The 21,620-nt window shown below is 39.1% G+C and overlaps 1 protein-coding gene across 3 annotated transcripts in view; it reads left to right on the forward strand.

Annotated features, from left to right (window-relative positions):
• The window catches only part of ADIPOR2 (adiponectin receptor 2), a 46,842-nt gene that overhangs the window by 18,444 nt on the left and 6,778 nt on the right, over positions 1 to 21,620 (forward strand). For all 3 annotated transcript variants that reach the window (XM_069860839.1, XM_069860855.1, XM_069860846.1), the window contains exons 2-5: positions 5,592 to 5,822; positions 18,499 to 18,618; positions 20,495 to 20,666; positions 21,327 to 21,513. In XM_069860839.1, the coding sequence (XP_069716940.1) occupies positions 5,655 to 5,822; positions 18,499 to 18,618; positions 20,495 to 20,666; positions 21,327 to 21,513 (647 nt within the window). In that variant the 5' untranslated portion in view covers positions 5,592 to 5,654. The remainder of the gene's footprint in view (positions 1 to 5,591; positions 5,823 to 18,498; positions 18,619 to 20,494; positions 20,667 to 21,326; positions 21,514 to 21,620) is intronic.

Consider the following 21,620-nt stretch of genomic DNA (forward strand, 5'->3'; position numbering starts at 1 on the left):
AGTCAAAGATGACTCCTGCCCCAAGAAAGCCCCGAAACACAAACCCCAACACCCTGACAAACAGCTCAGTGTTGATGAACTCAATTGAGCACTCGTGCTGGTGCTAGGGAGCAGGGGAACCAGACAGGTGATAGGATGATCCCGTTGTCACCTGAGAATATTTTAAGCTCATCTGTGATGTTACTGAATACTGTTGTGGTTACTATACTATTTGGGAGGGACTACCTGTGACAGAACCTCCATACTAGAAAATTGCAGTAGAAATAGTGTGCCGAGAAAGCTACATTTTGTCTAGCCTACCTTCTTTCACTTAAAGTAGCCAGAATCGACCATTTTATAGGCAAAAATTCTGCTCTGTCACCCTATAAAAGTTGTGTTCTTCTCATGAACAGTCTGCCCATGAGTAGTCATAGAATCATAGAACGACCTGAGTTGGAAGGGTCCCACAAGGATCATCAAGTCCAGCTCCTGTCTGTGCATAGGACAACCCCAACATTCACACCATGTGTCTGAGGGCATTGTCCAAATGCTTCACGAATATTGTCAGGCTTAGTGCTATGACTGCTTCCATGGGGAGCTGTTCCAGTGCTCCACCACCCTCTGAGTGAAGAACCTTTTCCTAACATCCAACCTAACTCACTGCCGCAGCACATCTTCCTGCCATTCTCTTGGTTCCTATCATTGGTCACCAGAGAGAAGAGATCAATGTCTGCTCCTCCTTCCCTCCTGAGGAACTAGTAAACTGTAATGAGGTCCTCACTCAGTCTCCTCTTCTCCACGCTGAACACACCAAGTGACTTCAGCCGCTGTTCATACTACTTCCCCTCTAAACCCTTCACCAACTTTTTTACATCCTTTTTATAATGCGGTGCCCAAGATTGCACACACTACTCATGGTGGGGCTGACTATGGGAATTACTTTGCCATTTGTACCTGTGCTGCTGTGCTAACAGTTCTGTAAAGGGACTTGTGCCTATTTGGTTTTTTGGATTGGTTTGTTTTTTGTTGTTGTTGTTGTTAATTTTTTTACTAAGGCCTACTCTTAAACAGCTTTCTATTTGGTAGAATTATTCAACCCATGAGTGGTTTGCTGTTCTCTTAATTTTGCAATTCTGCTAGCATGGATGTAGCTAGCTACCTAGTGATGCCATAGTAGCTGTGATGGTACATGGACACAGGCAAGGGGGGCTGGCATATTGAGTTAGTATCTCTTACAGGACTTTTCAGGCACTCAAGTCCTTCATTAAATATTGATGAACATTCCGAGAAACAACATAGCCTGAAATTTTCATTATGACCTTTTATTATTTTGATAACTAAGCTCTGTTAGGGAGAATGAGCTAATTTGTTGAAGGCTCATCCAGTGTATATACATTGCATATGTTAGTTTAAGGGATGCTTTGAAAAGGATTAGCAAGGCAAAAACATGCAGTGGGTGCCATTGCCCTGAACAGCAAATTTTTTCAGAAATGTTTTTGATCAGTGAGAGGGGAATGGAAGAGGATGCCATTTTCATTCTTCTTCCAAATACCAGAAATAAATAGGATTGAAAGGGATGCTTATGCTGCTTGCAGAGGAACTTATTGGGAAGAGGTGGATGCTGAAGAGACAGCTTTGCTTAGGAGTTGCAAGGGGTAGTCTGACTACCTGGGACCATGTTTTACCCTAAAAAGGGAGTTGCAAATCTCTTAAATTTAGCTACAGATGCTACTCTTGGTGCACTTTCTTTGCTTTACTACCACATGGCATTGTTTAGCTTAGGTAAAAGAACCAGCTGAATTCTGGGAATTTAGAAGGGCTGTACCACTCATTCTGGGGGATAGCTGCGATGATCTTATAGAGCATGGTAGCATCATCCTGTCATGTTTTCCTTGTCATCTCAAGGAATGTAACTGTGTGCTAAGCATGCTCCGCAATTGTGGATGTTGAGTCCTCCAGCATTGCACAATTGCGGTAAACTGAAACAGTTTTGCCTTCTGATTCTGTTTTTGTAAAGATGATGACTATCTGTCTACAGCCTGAAGCTGGTACTGTCTCTTTGCTGTGAGGTTGGCTTCTGAACTGAGCTGGAGTGAAGTGAGCAGCAGCGAGCGATGACCACTTGGGCTTTGTAGGTTGTGTGGTGGCAGCGGCATATTGTTGACTAATGGAGTCCTATATTTTGTGTTCGTCGTTCTAAATGCAGTCTATGTCTGTATTAAACTGCTGAGTCCTTTCCAAAAGCTGACTTAGCCTTTAAACAAACAAACAAACAAAACTCTGTAGATGCTTTCTTAGCTGATTTTTTTTAAACACAGTGGTAACTCAGTGATTGATCTAGCTGTTGATATTATGCTTATTTTATATACAGTCTTTAGGTGGATTTTAAGCTGTTCATGGCAACTTCCTCTTTAAATGAGGGCTAATTTTAATGAAAGCTTTTCTTGTTGCATGCTGAAAAAAAAGTCAAAGAATTTAAATATAAGATTTATAATCTCAGTGAAACACAAAACAATCTCTTCCAAGACCTCAAGTGTTCTGTAGCTTTCCATTTTCAGTTTTTATTTTCATGAACTGCCTGGTCTTAGACAGAATGGGGGAATAAGATTTCTCATTCACAATATTTCAACCATGGTCTTCTGGCTAGGTGCTGCTGACCACACTTAGCCTTCCTGTTTTCTTAGGGAAAGGTCAACACTTCACTGAACTGTGGAGTCATAGAAATTTTAAAATAGAAATTAAAGACTGTCTTTTCATAATCTCTTCTCTTCTTTCACTGGTGAGCAAATAGTTCTGGCTATTAGCACTTCTCTTTTGGCAACTTTGTGTTTCGTTCAGGCATGTGGTTTTGGCTTTTGAGGTACAATTTTTCTGAAGGACAAAAAACCAGCAGCAATGCTTTCTGGGCTATCTTTCAGCTTACTTATGTTGCATGCTCAGTAAGGGCAAGCATATTTAGCACTAAAAGGATCCTGCATGAAGGAAAGCATGGAAACATCTTAGTTCAGTGAGCAATTCTGCTGTAATTTCAAGAAACAACAGCTTCTATTTCTGCAGAGCTCTACAGCTTATCTCTACAGCTGAATACAAATCACAGTCGCTAGAGGTGAAATGTATCTTTCATTTTTAACCTTAGTGATTGCTTGGCAGCAAGTGCTAGTGAAGGAAATCTTCAAGGCCTGATTTAAGAAGTCTCTTGGCATTCTTTTATCTTCTTGCATTAAAGAACCTTTCGCAAGCATCTTGGCCAGCTGCCGTTAAGCCTGTTATGTTGGTTGTTACTGTGCCTCTTTAAGCATTGCTCCCACAATGTCATAGAGGTGATGTAAGGACGTGCTCTTAAGCAATATAGCAGGTAATACAGCACACAATGGTAATTCTATTGCTTAAAGCTGGTAGAAATTAGAACTAGTAAAACTTGCTGGTTAAATGTCTAATGCAAATTCAACAATCCATGAAACTGCCTATGGCCCTGTTTGCAATGTTATGTTGAATATCAGGCAAGGGGTGTGTGTGTGTATGTGTGTTTGTTTACAAACAGCTGCTTTGCTTACGTTCTTTTTCTTTTTTATTTGTTTTAGCTGCAACTTCAAGTTAGCACAGTGTCTTTTACTGAAATCAGTCTGAGTTGCCTTTTAACTTAAGACACCCAGTCACTTTCATTTGAAACTGTAGTTCTTGTTGTCTACTCTTTTCTCTCTTCCCTAGATCAGGGATGTTTTCCCAGATGGTAATGTGGTGATATGTGCATGTTTCTTGCATGAAAATAGGATTGTGAATTGACTGTTTGAAATACGACAAAACCAGTCAAGATTTCAGTTGTTCTGTGGCTTTCCAAATATTTGTTTGTGGTCTTAAAATCCACTTGCTCAAATTCTTCATTTGGCCTCCTGAGTAATATTAAAACTTGGCTTAATTCTCATGGGGTGTTAGTCCTGTGGCTCTTGTGCTTACCAAGTAAACAGCTGTGGCCATTTTAGTTGTTCCATCTCAGATGGAGGTTACTGACCTTGCAGTGGAGCTAGCAAGAAGGTGGGCATATCATCTGCTCTGCTGTCATCTTGTAAACTTACCTTCTTGGGCGTTTAAAGCAGTGCGCCATACTGAACATGGACCACTGAGGTATCATTTAGTGCTGCAAAGTCTGTTACCTGCTCATTAGCAGCAGCTGAGGGGATATAATATTACAGACTGCTGCAGCAAAATTAACTGTAGCACATTTATCAGAACTGAGAACTATCTTGAAGTGATCATATGTAAATAGATTAGTCCGTGAAAGGAAGGAGTACGTTATTTATTGGCTTTTTGGAGGTGGCATTATATTACAAGATGGCCAATATCAATGACCCATCTTACGTTTTTTAATTTGTCCTCCTGTGTTATGACAAAGTTCAGCACCTTTTATTTAGCATTAAAATTCTAATATAATTATGTAACCTGGCAAGTTAAAACTAGTTAGATGGGTTATCTTAATGTTATGTGTTAGTCACATCTAAGTACATAGATGCTGCTGTAATAGAATGACATTAAGTCAATGACAATAGAATGACATTTAGTGCAAAATGAGCATGTTCTCATTCAAAGTCATTCTGAAGCCTTCTGAAGCTGAGTGCTAATTCATTCTGATGGCTTCTGGCACTCTGATTTCTAAGTGCCCTGCCTGTTGTTCCTCCCAAGGCAACCAGTGTCAAAGGGGGATCTCTTGAGTGGCTGTTGAAGTGAGCACCACACAGTGATGCAGGAGATTAAATAGGTAACCAATAATACTCTTGGATGAGGGCCCAGATTAACAGGTTGGCATTAGGTAATTTTCTTCAAGTTTACTTAATCTTTAGCATCTTGAGTTAAATCTACCCCGAATCCTTTTTGTGGTGTTGCAAGTTTAAAGTATGGTTACTTTTTCTGAGCAGAGTGTATGGTTTTCTGTGGGGATTGTCCATTTATGATTGCAGTGATGAAATGAGTGGTGTTTAAATCTGCCTGGTCTAATTCCTTATACAAATAAAGGTACAGACCTATTGTTTGTTAGCAGTAATTGTGAATGTGTTAATTTAAGCAAGGGAAACGTAATCACTGTGTGTACTACTGCCCTCTTTGCAGTCCATCTAAAGTTAGTTGCCTCTTGAGCTCTGTTTGCTAGCTACTATCCAAGCAGTTGCACCAGTACTTAGTGTCCTAGTTTTGGTGAAAACTAGCCCAAATGATTTGAAATGAGCTTCATAACAGAGGAAAGCTGACAGTGTTATTATAGATAATTTATTTGTAAATAGTATTGACAGCCCAATGTTTGCAGCTTTAACAATAATAATTCATAAAAGTACAACTCTCCTTCTGTGAATTTACTGTTTTATGGAGCTTCACCCTTTATCATCTTGCAAAGATTGTGTTTAACTTGTGTTAGGATATGAAAGTATTGTATTAGTGGTCACAAGATGAGAATCCATTGTCCAAACAGCATGGAAGTCTGTATAATTGATCCTGGGGAAGCTTGGGCACATATAAAAGCAGTTGTCATAGCAGTTTGGTAGCTTTTAAGTATGATCTTCTTCCAACCAGCTCTTACACTCTTCTTTTTAACTTCAATGTAGTTATACAAAGTGTTTGTCTTTCAGAGCCATAATCAGCCAAACCGAACCAAGAGGAAGCAGAATATTTGAGAAGGCTCCCAGCATCTCATGAATGAACTAACGGAACTCGATAATGCTCATTATCCAGAGCCAGGCCTACGGCTCAGAAAAGGACACATGTCTGACACTGCAAGAACACAGACAGCCTTTGAAGAGGACAGCTCTGAGCAGAGGCTCCTTTTAGGGGAACCACCTCTATGTTCTGACCAGGAAAATGTAAGTTCTATGATTATGTTAGGTTTACTAGGGAAAAAAGGAATTTTGGCATAAGTGCTTCAGTGCTTGAAATAAGTTCTGGAAATATGACCTGAGAGCCTACAATCTCTATGCTTGCTAAATAATGGTTATAAACCCAGGAGAATGCCAGAAATATCCAGTTGAATGTGTGGGTGACAAGACGGGGCATATGTGTGAATTTACTAGCTTTGTATTTTTTATTTCCTCCTTAAGGAAGAGAGATTTGTACTGGTTTGTTCTCTGCTCTGTAACTTCTAGTAAATTATAAGTGAAAGGAGAAGATACATTGACTCTGGCTAGATGTAATCTGAACCCTGGCTAATTGCTGTTGTCTTAGAGATTAGGACGGAAAAATCTGTTTGCAAGCATTTTTGCTGGAAGAATGGCCTTACTTGTTTAGAGCAAACATCTATAGTGCATGATATCCCATCTCAGACAGTAGCTAATAACAGGCTCGTAAGGAAGAGTACAGGGTTGGGAAAGCATGTAGTGTTTCTTCCCTAGGACACTCTCCCAGCCTTTTTAATTGGTGGCTCACAGATTTCCTGAGCCAATGGCAGTGTTTTTGAATTTTTGATGCATGAGCTTTGTAAATTTTAGCAGCCACAACATCCTGCGGAAAGGCGTTCCGCAACTTAATTAAGTGTTGTATGCAGATAGTGTCTCCAAGCATTGGACCAAAGTACCTTCTGGTTAGAGAGTTTCAGAACTGTAATTAATGCTTATGTCGGGATATATACAGATGGGTATCAGTACAGTTAAGTGGAAGAGGCATTCAGCTTAGGCTCGCTATTAAATTTACACGGCTTAATGAGTTTAGTGTATCAGCTCATTCATAACAACTTGTTTAGTTTTAGCCAGCAGCAAAAACATGCTGATGCCACTTAACGTAGCCTTCAATGCAGAAGAGCTGGGCTGTTGCTGTAATTGCATTTGCCACAGATTCTGGTTGTGTGCGTGGACTACTGTTGTGGTTCAGCTGACATGAGAACCTGTGTTAGGCTATCTGAACTTGATTAGTTTGAGCCTGTACTGAATTTAGTTTCCCGTGTCTTTGTAATGAGAAGTCTGCACAGATATTCATGGTTAACAGGCCAAGGCAGTGCACTGTAAGTTGTACAATGCTAAAACTTCTATAGGACAGTCTCAGTATCCTGATAACGGGAAATACCTAGAGTCTTTTCCTTTGCATTACGTGGAAGGTTGTAAATCATGCATATAAGGTGCAGAGTATTAGTAAACAGCTGAATTTGCTAAAGTATAAAAAAGAGAACCTGAGTTGTGCTAGCAGGTATTTTTAACAGACATGTTAATCTGACACACATCTGACTCTGTTTGGGTTCATCCTTTTTGAAGGCTGTTTTCATTCTTTGCCCTGAATTCCCTGGTTCAGTAATTTGAGTTACCTGTTGCCTGCAGGTGGAATAGCCCAAGTTAAAAGCCCATAACTGATTATGGCCCATAATTCTTTCTGTACAATTGCTTAGCCAAATAGAAATTATTCAGATGAGTCAAAGTGTTTAAATTTAGAATTGTGGACATAAAATGGTTAAAGTACTCTCATTCTCTTTTCTGCTTTTTCAGGCATTGTCAGCATGTGTTAGCCCTTTTTTTTATGTGTTTGCTTTCATCCTTAGGACAAAAGTATGCCTTTCTTTTGCTTTGGCTCACTGCAAATATTTAGCTTCTTTGTATTTGATGTCTTCTCTCTGCTGCCACAGAGATTTGGTTTTGCCATTTGGGCCTTGTTGTTCTGTCTTGAGCTGCATAACTTTCTCTACCTTATATGGTCTCCTGCTTTATTGACTTCTTTTATTGTCCTAAACTATTTATGTCCTCTGTGAATTCTTGGTTTTAATACTTTGATGTCTTTCCATTTTTTTTCTTAAAAGGTTGAATAATTGATATTTCGGTTGGAGCATCCCAAAAGACACTGCTGTCGGAAGTACCAATATTAGCTTGCCAAATGGCCTTCATTGTGAGACTGACTACAGTGTTCTAAATGTGGAAAAAACATTATGCTATATATCTGCCTCTGTCTTTTATAAGCCTCAGCACAGCTGTTACTCTAATGCCAGCTAGGATTCACTTTTTTTCTTTACCATACATTCTGGCTACATGCAACTGCCACCAGTAGAGATGACTCATTGGTTCAAAAGCATGATTCTTCCTCTGGTTTTGATAAGGCTCTTGTTTAAACAATAGTATAAAGTTACTGTTCTTCCTACAGCTCAGGCACGCAAGCTAAATGTAGCCTTTTAAAAGGACTTCTGTTGTGCCCTCTGCATTAGCGTTCTAAGGGCTAAATTCAACAACATTGATGCTGACGGTAACAATCAAGGAATTTCCTGTGTAGGAGAAAGAAGGTGGATGAGAGCTATACGATGTCTTGATGGTAGAACCACCATGGTCATTTAATATGGTTTGAAGTGCTTCTACTTTTGACAAGCTAATCGTATTGACTTTCTCGAATATCATAACGTAGATGTATTCTAATGGATATGATATTTCCCCAAAGCTTACTGGGTTTAAGATATTAGTGTAAAAAATATGGGCATCTTTATCCTGTGATAATATTGCCTTGTTTGCTTTTCCTGTTGCCTCCTATTAGCCTATTTATATCACCGCAGCTCCTTTATATGCCCCAAACTCTTCTATACAAGATTCCTTTCCCTCTGCCTACTTGTATTATCCACTTTGTTCTCTGCTTGTAGGAGGAAGCAGTCTGAGCTGTTAAGAGATAGTAGTTGATTTTGCTTAATTATTTTAATAGTCTTTTTTAAGGAGGTATGTGGAAGCATACCATTGTATTGCTCAAAATTATTTTCCGTCTTCCGCACAGCTTGCATTGTATACTATCCATTTTTAGTTTTGATGGGCCAAAATACTAGTTCTCTTAAGAAATAAAGCATTTTCATGGAAAATAAATATAGATGGTTTAAAGAAATCAAATTTAGTCCTAAAAGTGGTTTTTTGAGGCCTTTGTCCCTGGCACCAGTAACCTATTATACCTGCATGGTTGCATGGCTGTGAAATAAAAATTACATCAAAGATCCTACTTTCTGTAAATTGTAATAATCACTGAACAGACATAGTGAAGAGTTACAGGCTGCATTGAGCATGCTTATCCATAATAATAATAAAACAGCTACATCCTGCCAGTGCTGTTAATCTGACCGTTTTTTTATACTGATGCTTTTAAGAAGATATGGATCATTTATGATCACTATCCTTTCACAGCTGAACCTTTTTAGTCTGTATTTTATCCCATAATGCTGTCTTCTCTCCTGAAGTGCGTATATGTTCATAAATCATCTCCTCTTCCAAGTGTCTGTACCAAAGGATAGGCATCTTGCTATCTTTTTTTAAAAATGCAGTTGGTGTATTGGCAGATGAGTGGACCTTCTGTGACTTTGAGAAATAGTGACTGTTTATCTGAATGTGAAAAGGATCAGGCAAGCTGCGTAATTCTTTTCTTTCAGCAGTGTAAACTTTTTTTTCTTTTCTCTGGTTTACATGTGCTGCATATGTGCCAATAAGGCCTTTTTTTCAGCAAGTGCTTCCCTTCTGTAGCATACTGGGTTGCCTAGCCTTTGGGCCATAATCTTCCTTTCTTAGTGTTTCTGTCTCAACTGCCTTCTGTGATTCCAGCATTAATAGTTCCTAAGGAAATATCTCTTACTGTGGCTTTAAGATGGCACAATCAATGCATGTGACTTCTTATAATCTGATGAATGGTCTCTTAATGCAGCCCCAAAAACCTGTACTTTACCTTTTCCTTTTATACTGTAACCTGTCTGTGACAGGAGGTAGACAAAAGAACACTTTTCTTTGCCTTTATTCCAGACACCAAGCTATTATGTTCCTGAATGATGATTCCTTTCACACAACACAGTTGAGCTGTGTTGTGCAGGTATCCTGTGTGGCACTGAAATGTGCCCACAAAGGGGGAACCTGTTGCTCTAAGGTGTTTGATGACCTATAGTTCGGTCTGGGAGAAGGTGTGAGTAGCTCTCAAGCCATCTGGATGGACAGGAGAAATTTGGGCAAATACTCATCTGAATTGCTTTTCAGGGAGTGTGGGTTTTGGCTTCAGGTCGAACTTATTTGACCTCTGACAAATTTAATGATGCCTGCAGGTAGAGTCTTCCTAGAGCACAAGTACCAAAGTGACTTGAAGGGAGACAGAATGTAACAGATTTTCACGTAAGAAAAAGAAAAGTTTTGGAATAACTGGAAGGGAAGTAAATGACTTGAGGCTTTTAACTTGAATCACAGAACATACTCAAAGCCTCTTCTGTAACAGAAGTGTGTACATTCTGTCTACAAAAGTAGACTACAAAAATAGTTTTGGTATTGACAGGAGAGTTCATGGAAATTCATGAAATTATCAACTTGTCTTTATGGTACATGCTATCTATGTGAAAAAGATTTAAATGAAATCTTGAAGGCTAAAGATAGACATCAGAATCTTAGGAATAATCTTTCTGGAGCTGATGTTCATAAATTCTGTTTGCCATAAAGTTTTTCCTTTATAGATTTATTTGAAAGTTCCTTACTCAGTTTGAAAGCATTTAACTGTATTTTCAGTCTAGCGTTTTACTGTTTGTACATGGAGTTACAGTCAAAAACTTGGCATCTGCTTCTGTATTTGCCTTCTTCCTGCATTGCATTACAGTTTTGTTGGTAGAAATTGTCTTCTGAGTGTGTATGGGAGAGGCCCGGCATAGCAGAATCTGATGTCCCACTAAAACATGTTGGCTTTTGTTTTAATCAGATTGTGTTCAAAATTTGTTCTGTGGACTTACTTATCATCTCTTTCTTTCCACTGTTTTTACAGCTCCTGCGATAGAATGTTATTTCTTTGATAGCATATGAATTGGCATTTTACTTCAGATCAAAAGATCTTAATATTTGAATTTCTCCTTCACTGCTGTTCTGAGCACTGGAAGTAATGTATATTTTACTCAGACCACTAGTCACTGCAGTGAGTGCTCAAATCTAATATCTTTCCCTACAAATACACTTTTTTTTTTACGGCAAGGCAATTTTGGGTACGCAAAGTACAGTATCTCCAAGTATTCCCACTTAAGCAGTACAAACACATGTGAAAAGTCTATGGAGACAGTTTTCAGGCTCCGCAGACTTGAGTTTGTTGGATGTTGATGCATCGTTCACTGACAGTTGATGTGCCTGGTTTATTAGCAGGCTTTTAGAGCTTGAATGTCTGCAGAAAAAACAAACTGGTGACCTGGTCAACAACGAGTAGACAGTGTTCTGCCCAGAAGGCTGTTAATGTGGGAAATGGCCATGTTTCTATGTCTGCCTTGTCTCTCAGAAAACTCTCATGTGAATTAACAAAAAGGTTGTAATAGGTTGTGTCTTGTGGAGTTGCAGCTGGATTCCCCTGCCTTGTATTAGTCTGGAGGGTCTCAGCCCTTCAAGATGGGGAGAGTTGGTACTCTGAGTTTGCTGCCTGCCAGCTGGCTTTGTAAGCATTACTTGCTGTGTGTTGAAACTAGGAGAGGGAGGGAATGGTTTTATTTATAACTCACTGGCACTACTGTTTCCCTTGACAAGGGTTAGATTCCACAGTTTTGGCCTTTGTTCTACTGGAGGTCTTATCTGCCTGATTTAGGCAGCGATAGGGGATGTGGTGGCCTTTTGGAGGCTATAAGAGAAAACCTGTTGTACTGGTGGGTTAACTTGCATCTTCCTCAACTATTTTTAGACTGATTGACTGCTCTTATGTTAAGTTCAGCAGTACGCTTTTGGCCTCTCTTTGATTATTTTTTGAACAGAGCATTTTCCATAAGCACACTTGTTTTCTTTTGCTGCTGTCAGGATTAACAACGACAGAGGAGCAGAAAATGGCACATGAGAATCTTCCACAGTAGAAGCAATTCCTGCAGGCTTCTTCTCAAAGTGAACTAATGAGCACGTGTGGGCGTTAAGGCCTTTGGCCCTTGTCAAGTACTGGGCATTGACAGAAAATCGGTAGTTGCTACTGCTTAGAGATTCCGCAAACCATTTCCATCTGAAGATGTTTAATGAGGGAGCTAGGTCTAACAAGGGTGTATTAGTAAGGTCTCTGAAGCCAAAATGTGACTTTGTCCTAGGACTATTTGCTGAATGAGTGTTAAATGTTAATGCTTGTTTTTAATGAGTGCCAGCAAGCAGTCACCCATGACCAGTTGTATAAAACTGTTTCCAAGTGCTTTATTAAATGGAGCGTAGCTTTTATAAGAAGGTGACCTACAAAGGAGAAATACTAAACTCCAGGAACCTTCAAGTACTCAACATTTTGACCAATAGGCTGAAAGAGCCTTTGGCACAGTGCTAATGAAAGACAATTTTTGCGCCTGTGACAGTAAAAACAGCTTTGCACACCCTGCTTAGAGGGTGAACGTAGTTAGCCTTTTGGAAACTGTGGTGTGTCTGTGTTTACAAGACTCTCAGATTAAGAGAGAATGTAAACTCTAAATGACAAAGCTGTTGCTTTAGAATAACTTGGTATGTGCAGAAGTTAGGGGAAGTCAGGGAAAGTTTTACGGTAATATGCTTTTCCAGTTAATTACTTACAATATAAGGAACATAAACCAATGAAATTTTGAAAAATGTACAACAGGCTTTTAGGAGAAATGTCATGGCACCACCTATCGCTGCATTCCCATTACAAAAGAACAGTTGATAAACATCAGTTCACAGAGTGGCACAGAGGAGTTGCTGAAAAAAACCCAATCTGGCTAGCTGAAAAGGATGTTACAGGACTGCTATTAGAAAAATAGCATTTTTATATTGTAGCCTTGAATGTATCTTGGCCATTATGCTCAATGCTTTCGAGTTACTGAATCTGGCATGCTGCCCCAAGAAACATTAAATGACTTGAATGTCATGTTAAACACTTAATCATTCATCTGATGAGATCAGATAAACAAGAGCAAAAACTCCCAAGTCATGTCTAGACTTTGTGACTTCAGTTTTATATGGAGTATAACAGTGGTATTGTAAATGCAGCGACATGTGTTTTCTAACTTGCATTTTACAAAGAGAGTTGTATATGAGTACTGAATCATATAATATCCCATGACTCAGTACTAAGCAAGACATTCGCTTTTTCTGAACTGTCTATCCTGTGTTACAATGATGTGTCCATACTGCAGCAGAATTCTGTTGGGACGCAGATCAGGAAGAGAGTGAGGGAGCCTCTGCCAGCAGCTGAAGGACACAACAAGAACATTAGAACAGATTCAGGCTGCATCACACTTTGGAAATTCATGTGACAGTAGCTTTAGGGCACCGGTGATTTCTTGATGGTGAATTGGCATCACAAACAGGTGAGCTTTGAGGCATGGCTGGGAGTTTATTGTCTTCAGTGCTTAATACTGCATAGCTACAGGCATGGTCAGTTAAGGCCCTTGAGTAACTAAGTGATGGCTTTATCCAAAAAGGAACCCTGACACTGAAGACTTGTGCCCTTTCTGGGGTTGAGGAGACTCATATTGTAGTTGCTAGTGTTGCTGGTTAATGAGTGCAGTCCTGGTTCTGCATCAAATACCATAAATGCCACCAGTGAAAACTGACAAGCTTCTGAAAGTGCGGTCCTGAAAGCTGCTGGGAGTTTTGAGAATATAGCAGCCTATTGAAGTGATCGTTAGTTTAACTTCCCTTAATCCTTAAGCTCATTTCTAGCTGATGAATGCTACAAAAACGGGGACTGGAGATTATTTGGTATCCAATTTATATATGTCGACAAGAAACTTGGCCTTGAACTTGATCCACAAAGTATTCTGTAGTGGACCTCTAAAATGGGAGCTGACGCTCCCTTTTTCTGTTGCACTGTGAGCTCCTCAAATCCCTTTGTTACCTGAACCAGCTTTATCTAATAGGAAGCTCATGTAGCAAAACCAGGAGTAATTTCTGCCAGATTAGTACTGGTTCAGTTTATCAACCCAAGGATCAGAGAGGTGCCAGAAGCAGTGTAAAGAAAGATAGGTGTGAGGGAGGAGAGTACCACTTCTGACAGAGTAAGCTTCTTTAGTGCCTCTATTCAAGTCTGACTTACGTTTCAGTTTACACACTCTGCTGAACACAAATTGATGAAGTTGTCTAGGGATATTGCAGTCGGAAGGGATGAGCAAGAGCCTGCTTGTCTCCTGTGCAAGTAGGAGTCACGTGCAAACTCTCAAACCTTCCAGAAATCTTTAAAATTATATCAAGAAACTACAAATCTCAAGAACCTACTCTTTTATCGCTTGAAGTCCAGAAAACGCAACTTTTCCAAAAGCAGAAAAAGGGCTTCTGGAATATCTTTTATCTTTTTTTTTTTTTAACTGATGTGACTTGACTTCTGACAGGCTTTTCCATTAATAAACAGTGTGTCTGTTAACAGATTTGAGAACGATAGTATAAAAATCTGTGTGAGGAGGACAAGCTGTTGTAGTAGACAAAAGAAGTATTTACTAGAGTAGGTTTTACTGCGGTTTTGCCTTTAACAGGGTCTTTGGCTATGTGATCTGAATCCTTTAAACTGTATTCAGGCAACAAATTCTACTACTAAATGTAAACTTTTTTTTTTAAAAATAACTTGTGCTATGACTATAATAGCAATGTTAAAATTAAAAGTTAAAACTTATTTAATGATGGACACTGTGCAGTTGGGCTGTTATGTTTCTTGCTATTGTTTGCTCTCGTGCTCTAAGTCTTGGTTTTGCCATTAAACCTTTAATATCCCTACCAAAGCCCACTCTAAAAACCTTGTTTAGATGATCTGTTCTTGCAAGTATGTTGCCTGGAACTCTGTAAAAAGAGGTATAATTTTTATTTCTACGTCTTTCTTTTACTTTCTTGTCTATCACTGTTATCAAAAAAGAATCTGGAAGACTTTCCAAAATAAAGCAAATATGGATAAACGAGTAAAACTATTTTCTTCTGGCCATTGTCACTTGTCCTTGAGGTTTAATTCTTAGCCTTCTGTTGTATAATTTCCATCTCATTAGGTATCTGTACTATGTTGGTAGGTTTAGCACTCTATGAATTTGCAAGGGGGATAGGATTAAAATTGGAAGGACTGTTTGGCATTTCCATAGACTTATCTATCCTAATATATCCTGTGTTATATATTTTGGACCTCTAGAGTGTAAGTATACAGAAGCCATGATTTCTGATTTGTAAGAAAGGCTTATTCTATGCATTGCTGCATATGTGCAGCAGAAGAATGACAGCTGATGATTGCAACCAATTTGCTTGCTAGAAGTGTGCGAGGGTTTGTATTTCAAGATATTCTAAAATGTTGTAAAGACATCACAGAATTTAGCCAATATTTGAGACTGCTTTTAAAAGAAATTGAGTAAATTACATGACGTAAAAGAACATCTGAAATGTTAGCTGAGTGAAAATCCTTTTGTCCTACGATCTAGAGAGTACAAAGGCAAAAATTATTCTGGAAGCACCTGGTTCAGGATATACCATACCCCAGGAAAAGTGGAAATACTGTGCTGTTCTGGGCTCTCCTTGCATGTTCTTTTAGGCAAGTGAGATTATTTATCCAAGGTGTTCCCCATTTTAAAATGTGATTCTGTGGGCAGAACTTGGAGAGAACAGGTCTTAAAGCATATGCTTGCTTGTGTTGTTATATTCTAGAAATATTTTTTAATTACTGAGACGATCAGGCCAAGAGAGAACATAGGTATCCTAAGATATGGAGGAACTTGTGACAGTGGAAATTTTATGACTATACGCCTTCTGAACAGGAAGGTATTTTCTCCCTTCAGTCATTGTCTGACAAATTGAAGGTCAATAGACTCTTGATTTCCAAATGAAAACTGACATTGGTGTTGCACTCCAGCTATAGGTTTCCAGCTTCTAAGAAGTGCAGTTTACTCTTCTTTCTAATGGGACATTATGGGAAGGAGTTGAGAGAGGACGGATGTTCCAGAACAGACCTCATTTTGCCTCCTTAGCAAGAAAAGGACTAAGAAGCTGAGCTTTGTTTTTTCCCTTGAATGCTAATTTTGCAATTTAGTGGCAGGAAGGAGATAGTAAAATCAATTCCATTTTCTGGCAGTAATCTGGACTGTATAAATGGTATGAATTCTTTTTATCACTAAAAGAAGCTCAGTAATGATTTGTTTGTAGGCACATTGCCAAAATGCAGAGATGTTGGACTAGTTCATAAATAGCTATGCTCTTCAAGCTTTGCAGTCTGTTCAAATTTAAACCTTCCCATCAGCCTAGAAATAGGAGTATATGGAGAGGGGGAAATGAACGTTTTTTGGCTTTGAGTCACTGGGCAGGCTGCAATGAATACAGGCTTTGATTCTGTAAGGGACCTTTTGTCCTTCAGTCCACCCAGTTTAGTAAATTGAGGATTACTAACTTGTTCACCCCATTCCAGCTGGTCATTGTGTGGTGCTAGGGGAGGGAGTTCTAGCATAGCTAAAAGGCATAGCAGTTGTTTTATCAAGAACACTGGAACTTACAGAAAATCAAGGCTGGTGTTTAAGGTGTCTTGGAAACTGAAGATTTCTTTGATTGTGCAGACTATCATAAGCGTCTTATCCAGACCCGCATGGCAGGGGCCTTGGACTAGATGAGCTTTAAAAGTTCCTTCCGACACAAATCATTCTATGTCTCTATAACTTTGAGTTAATTATTTATAATATTGAAAACTGAGAATTCTAGCCAGAGAAATCCATTAGTAGAAAAAGCCAGTAAAATTGATACTGTGGGAAATAATGTCAGAGTATGTTGTTGAGTCAGAACGAAACATAATTTGGTTTATATTAGTATGCTTTCTGGTCCAACAGGACACATTGCTGTTTTAGAAGGATACTAAACCTTTTGACATATTGGTGTTGCCTGATGCCTTTCTCAGTAGAATTAATGGGATAACCTAGGCAGTAAGGGTGTATTTAATTCTGTCTTATACTGCTCTAGGATCTACCTAGAGCTTATCAATGTTGGTATGGATCATCTTCTATAAAATGTGAAAACATTGTCCAGACTTGCTTAGATGGGGCGTTGACTGTAATGGTAAGTGAAGGTGAGTAGGTGGTATAAGGGATGTGGATTATTTAAAGAGATTAGTCAATCAAGTTGTCCTAATGTGGACAAACATGAGGTCATACATAGCATACAAAGGATGTATGCTGTGTGCTGCGTCGCAGAGATCTGTATTCTGGATAAGCAAAATTGGGTCGAGAACTACATGGTGGGGGGGGAATTCTTTGAAAGATGAAGCTTCAGTGGCTACTGCAAACTTTGGCTACCAAAGCAAGTATCAACATGTCATTTCTCTTTCAAAAAAACAAATATTGAAGAATGTAAATAGCTTACTGTAGGTTGGACGAATTCTCCTCTTCTTTATTAAAAAATGGAAGTTTAAGCAACTTGTTCAGTTAACCAGATCCAATCTCTGACTAGAAGTTCGAGACGTTAACCTGAACAGTACTGGTAAAAATTCATAAAGTATGCAAGATTATGTATTAGATTATCAGTCACTCTGGATGGTATTATTGGTAAGTAATATTCATTTTAAAGTTGTTAACCTTGATATGGGAATACGAGGGAAAAAGCGTTGTCTTTATTATGGAGAAGGCCAGCCTCCCCACAGATTGTGGGGCTCTCTTGGCTTGGTCACGAGGTGCATGGCAACTTTCTTTGTGAGGCCTGAAGGGTACAAAAGGCTCATTCTCTCTTCTCTACCTTTCTCAAACTTGTTTACCTTGGAATGGGGTCTGTGATGGGCCATGAGCGTTTGTAGTAAGCAAACAGGAATGTAGAACTCTGGCTCCCCTGCTTTTTTCCTAAATGGAAAGCTATCATGTATCGTAATGTGTAGGTAATGGGGGAAGTCCACATAGGGCAGAAAGCTTCCAAACCTAGCGACTCCTTTCTGTGAAGTTATTAGTAATACGTGCCATCTGAATATTCAGGGTTGGTGATTTTTTTTTGTTGATTTTGTTTTCATAATTCTCTTGGCATTCCTTGATTATGGATGTTTATTTAAATTTTTCGTAAAACTCTGATGCCTGCTGCTACTTTTCTTTGATAGCGTGCCTTTGTCTAACTGACAAAAGTTTCATACTAGTTTATGAAATACCTTGAAAGTCAAACAAATGAGTAAAAGTCTTACCGGATTATGAGCTGAACAGGATCATCAGTTAAACAGAATAGATCTTCAGGTTCAAACTGAAAATTGAGGTGAAGCATTTCTAACAAGGAAGTGGATTCCTCTCCTTGGCTTGCCTGTTATTATCCTAAAATGCCAGATGTGCTATAGAGGCATTAAGACAGGCGTAATGATATTGAAACATAAAATAGGAAGTAATCCTTCCCTAGAGGTAGGTAGGCTGCAGGGCTTAGACTCCATATCTGGGCTTTAATGAAGCGTAACTCACAGAAGAACACTGCTTTCTTCCAAACCTAGTGCAAACATGTGCAAAATGGATTAGACATGTGAGGAGTTTTTAGATGCATAAGAATGTAATAACTTTTTGCTGGTTATCTTGAATTCCTTCCTCAGTGCAGCAGGAAAGAGGACTTCTTTATTTGCCAAGGCCTCACATCATAGTTGTGTATGGAAAACAATGCTGCTTTTATCTCTTTGTCTTTATAAAAAACATTTTCATTTTCTCTGTTTCTTTACCCCCAGTGTTCTGAGGATGATAAACAAAATGATGAGTCTCCTCAAGAAGATGAAGGATTTATGGGTATGTCACCTCTTCTGCAAGCCCACCATGCCATGGAGAGAATGGAAGAATTTGTGTGCAAGGTAAAGACATGTGGAAACTACTGAAATAGCTTCTTTTTTTAGGATGCTCTAGTGGGCAACAGACTGTGCCTGCAGCGGCTGCACTACTAATGTGGGGTAGAGCAGGTATACACCGCCCCTAAATGGGCATCTCTTGTTATAATTGCTAACATTACAGCTTCTCAGGATCTCAGTCTGTCATAGATGAATAAGTTGTAAAGCATGGAACAAAAGAGATTGCAAATGAGACTCTAAAGCTGATCATGCAACTGAGGAGTTTGTCTTGAGAAACACCTGTGAGTGCAAAGCAGAATAAAAGCCTTCTGCTTCCAATGTTTCTGGTTCAAGGCACTTTCATTTACAAGGTCGTTTTTTTTCAGGTTTCTTCAGACTTGCAAATATTTTGCTTTCTGAATATTTTGTATCCATTGTAGAATAAGCTTGGTCCCTTACTTGAAAAGAAAACAAGGCTCTGTTAAAACTATATCTAATTGAATCTGTTGTAGATTTTCTAATTGCTGACCTTGGCTCAATTTTTGCTGCTTTTTACAGTCATGGGACTGTATCAGTCTCTGACGCTTCATACACTTGTTCCTGCTGGTTTTATGAACTCTTCTTTGATATTTTTACAGAGAGACTCTAGTTACTCGGTGGTCTTCTGTGTGGGTCGTTTTGTAGTGGTTTTGGTTTTTTTTAACTCTGCATCTTTTTCCCTTTTTTGGATGTTCTGTAGGGTGGATTGTGTAAAATGAATTCCCTCCTGCTGTTCCTACCTAAGCTCAAACATTTGGTTAATGAAATAAACCAGTTAATTTTCATGTGTAATTTATTTAAGAGCCCAGTCTTTAATTGGGTTGGTTGTTTTGATTACTTTTGTTTTGCATCCATGAAGGAGTGTGGAGAATCAATTTCAAATCTCTGTGCTTCTGTTGTTGAAACTGAAATAAGAATGTAGCTTTTTAAACTTAGTGTTTCAGGACTCTTCGGGCTCGCTCCTGTATTACTAGCCAGGCGGCAAATCCAAGGAACACTGCAGAAACAACCCCGGTACATAAAGCATTTCCCCGATACCCCTCTGCTGGGCAGTGCTGCTTCTGAAGCCCAACTGAAGACTACACGTATCTTATTTTACTGAAGTAGTGCTAAGAACATCTGTGCACGCTTTTTTCATTTGGAACCAGCTGCAAGAATAGTTGTGTGCACATACCCTCTCTCTTCCTCTATAGAAGAAATCTGATGTAACTGAGAGTCATGGATCTATTGCCTTAACTGATCTGTCACCATTTATTTTGGGAATGTGGGAACATTTTTTTCCAGCCTGAATAAGGAATTAAACGCTTCTCAAAGGACTCTTGGCACTTCGTTCCTTCTGGCCCATATTAGTGCTGCTGGGTAGCTTTTTTGCTAGACTGCCCCAAATGCTAGCAGATATGTAGTCACAGTGGCTTGTGGTTGGTAGAACAGATTTTTACCTGCTTATTTCTTAGCGAGAATTAAGTGTAGGCTTCTTCAATTAAATGGAAAAGACGATCTGTGAAAACAAAACATGGAAATTAATTAAAAGCTTTGCCTTGATTTAAAGGCTTTCCCTTCGTTAGCAGTAAAAAAAAGCCCCAATAGCTTTCCTGTTCAATGAATTGCTGAAATACTTCTTTCGTAGAGCGGTGCAGTTCAACCTTGTAATGATACCGTTTTGAATTTAGAAACAGTGACTTAGGCATTGTGTTTCAAGTGTAAAGCCTTTTCCCCAGAGGTGTCTCGTCACTCCTTTTCTGTTTACTGTACAATAGATTAATTAGACTAACTCCAGCAGTTTTACTACAGGTTTTCTGACTTGTGCCATATATGTTAGTTGAACTCAATTCCCTGCCTTTAACTAAAATCTTCTAACTTCTAGGTATGGGAGGGCCGATGGAGAGTCATTCCCCATGATGTTCTACCTGACTGGCTGAAGGACAATGACTACCTGTTGCATGGACACAGACCACCCATGCCTTCCTTCCGGGCTTGTTTTAAGAGTATCTTCAGAATACATACAGAGACTGGTAACATCTGGACACATCTTCTAGGTATTGTCAGTTTGCTTTAATGCTAATTGGTTTCTTTTCTCTCTTTCTTTGAGAGCAACATAGAAAGGGTTGTGAGGTGGTCAGCATTATCATTCCATTAGTAATTTAACAGGTTGCTATTATCCCTCTTCTAATTTTATCTGAGCATGATTGGATGGGATTTCCTTAATTATGGCATTCAATACAAAGGGATGAATTAAAAATTTCCAGTTCTTTAACAAATTACTGGTAGGTAGTCTTTATTCCCAAGTGTAGAGGTGTTAATGGAGATCACATTTCTTGTCACAGGAACACACTTAAGTTGCCCCTCCTGTGAGTGGCTTTCAGCTTGCAAGGAGCCTTGAAGGGAGAGGATTTCTTTGAACTATGTCCTTCTCTCTTTACATTTTCCAACAGATTTTTTTTATTGCTCTTGAATGTCCAACAAGTTGTCAGGCATCTTGCAAAACGATTAAAGTTAGAGTTCATGCAAGTCTGTATTGCATCAATCTGAGGTAGAAATGGGGTTGGAATGCATAATTGAAGTGGGACAGTATGTTATTCTGCATATGTGCTGCTAGTTGTCATGCAACTCCTATGTTTAGTGCTGTATATTAAAGTCATGCTTTTGGAATGAAAAACTTCCTGTATGCACGAACTTTACACCTTTCTGCTTTTCAGGATGTGTGTTCTTCCTTTGTCTGGGAATCTTCTACATGTTTCGACCAAACATGTCCTTTGTAGCACCGGTGCAGGAGAAAGTGGTTGTTGGATTGTTCTTCTTGGGAGCCATACTCTGCCTCTCCTTCTCATGGCTTTTCCACACAGTTTATTGCCACTCAGAAGGTGTTTCCCGGCTCTTCTCCAAGTAAGTGCCTAAAATACAGAATAGGACAAATAGGAAACAGGTGGGAAAACAGGCTTGGGATTTATGCTGGAGCCCCAGTATAGGAGTTGTACAGTCCATAACTGCAT

Source organism: Phaenicophaeus curvirostris, chromosome 1 (genome assembly GCF_032191515.1).
Source record: "Phaenicophaeus curvirostris isolate KB17595 chromosome 1, BPBGC_Pcur_1.0, whole genome shotgun sequence".
Taxonomy (NCBI): domain Eukaryota; kingdom Metazoa; phylum Chordata; class Aves; order Cuculiformes; family Cuculidae; genus Phaenicophaeus; species Phaenicophaeus curvirostris.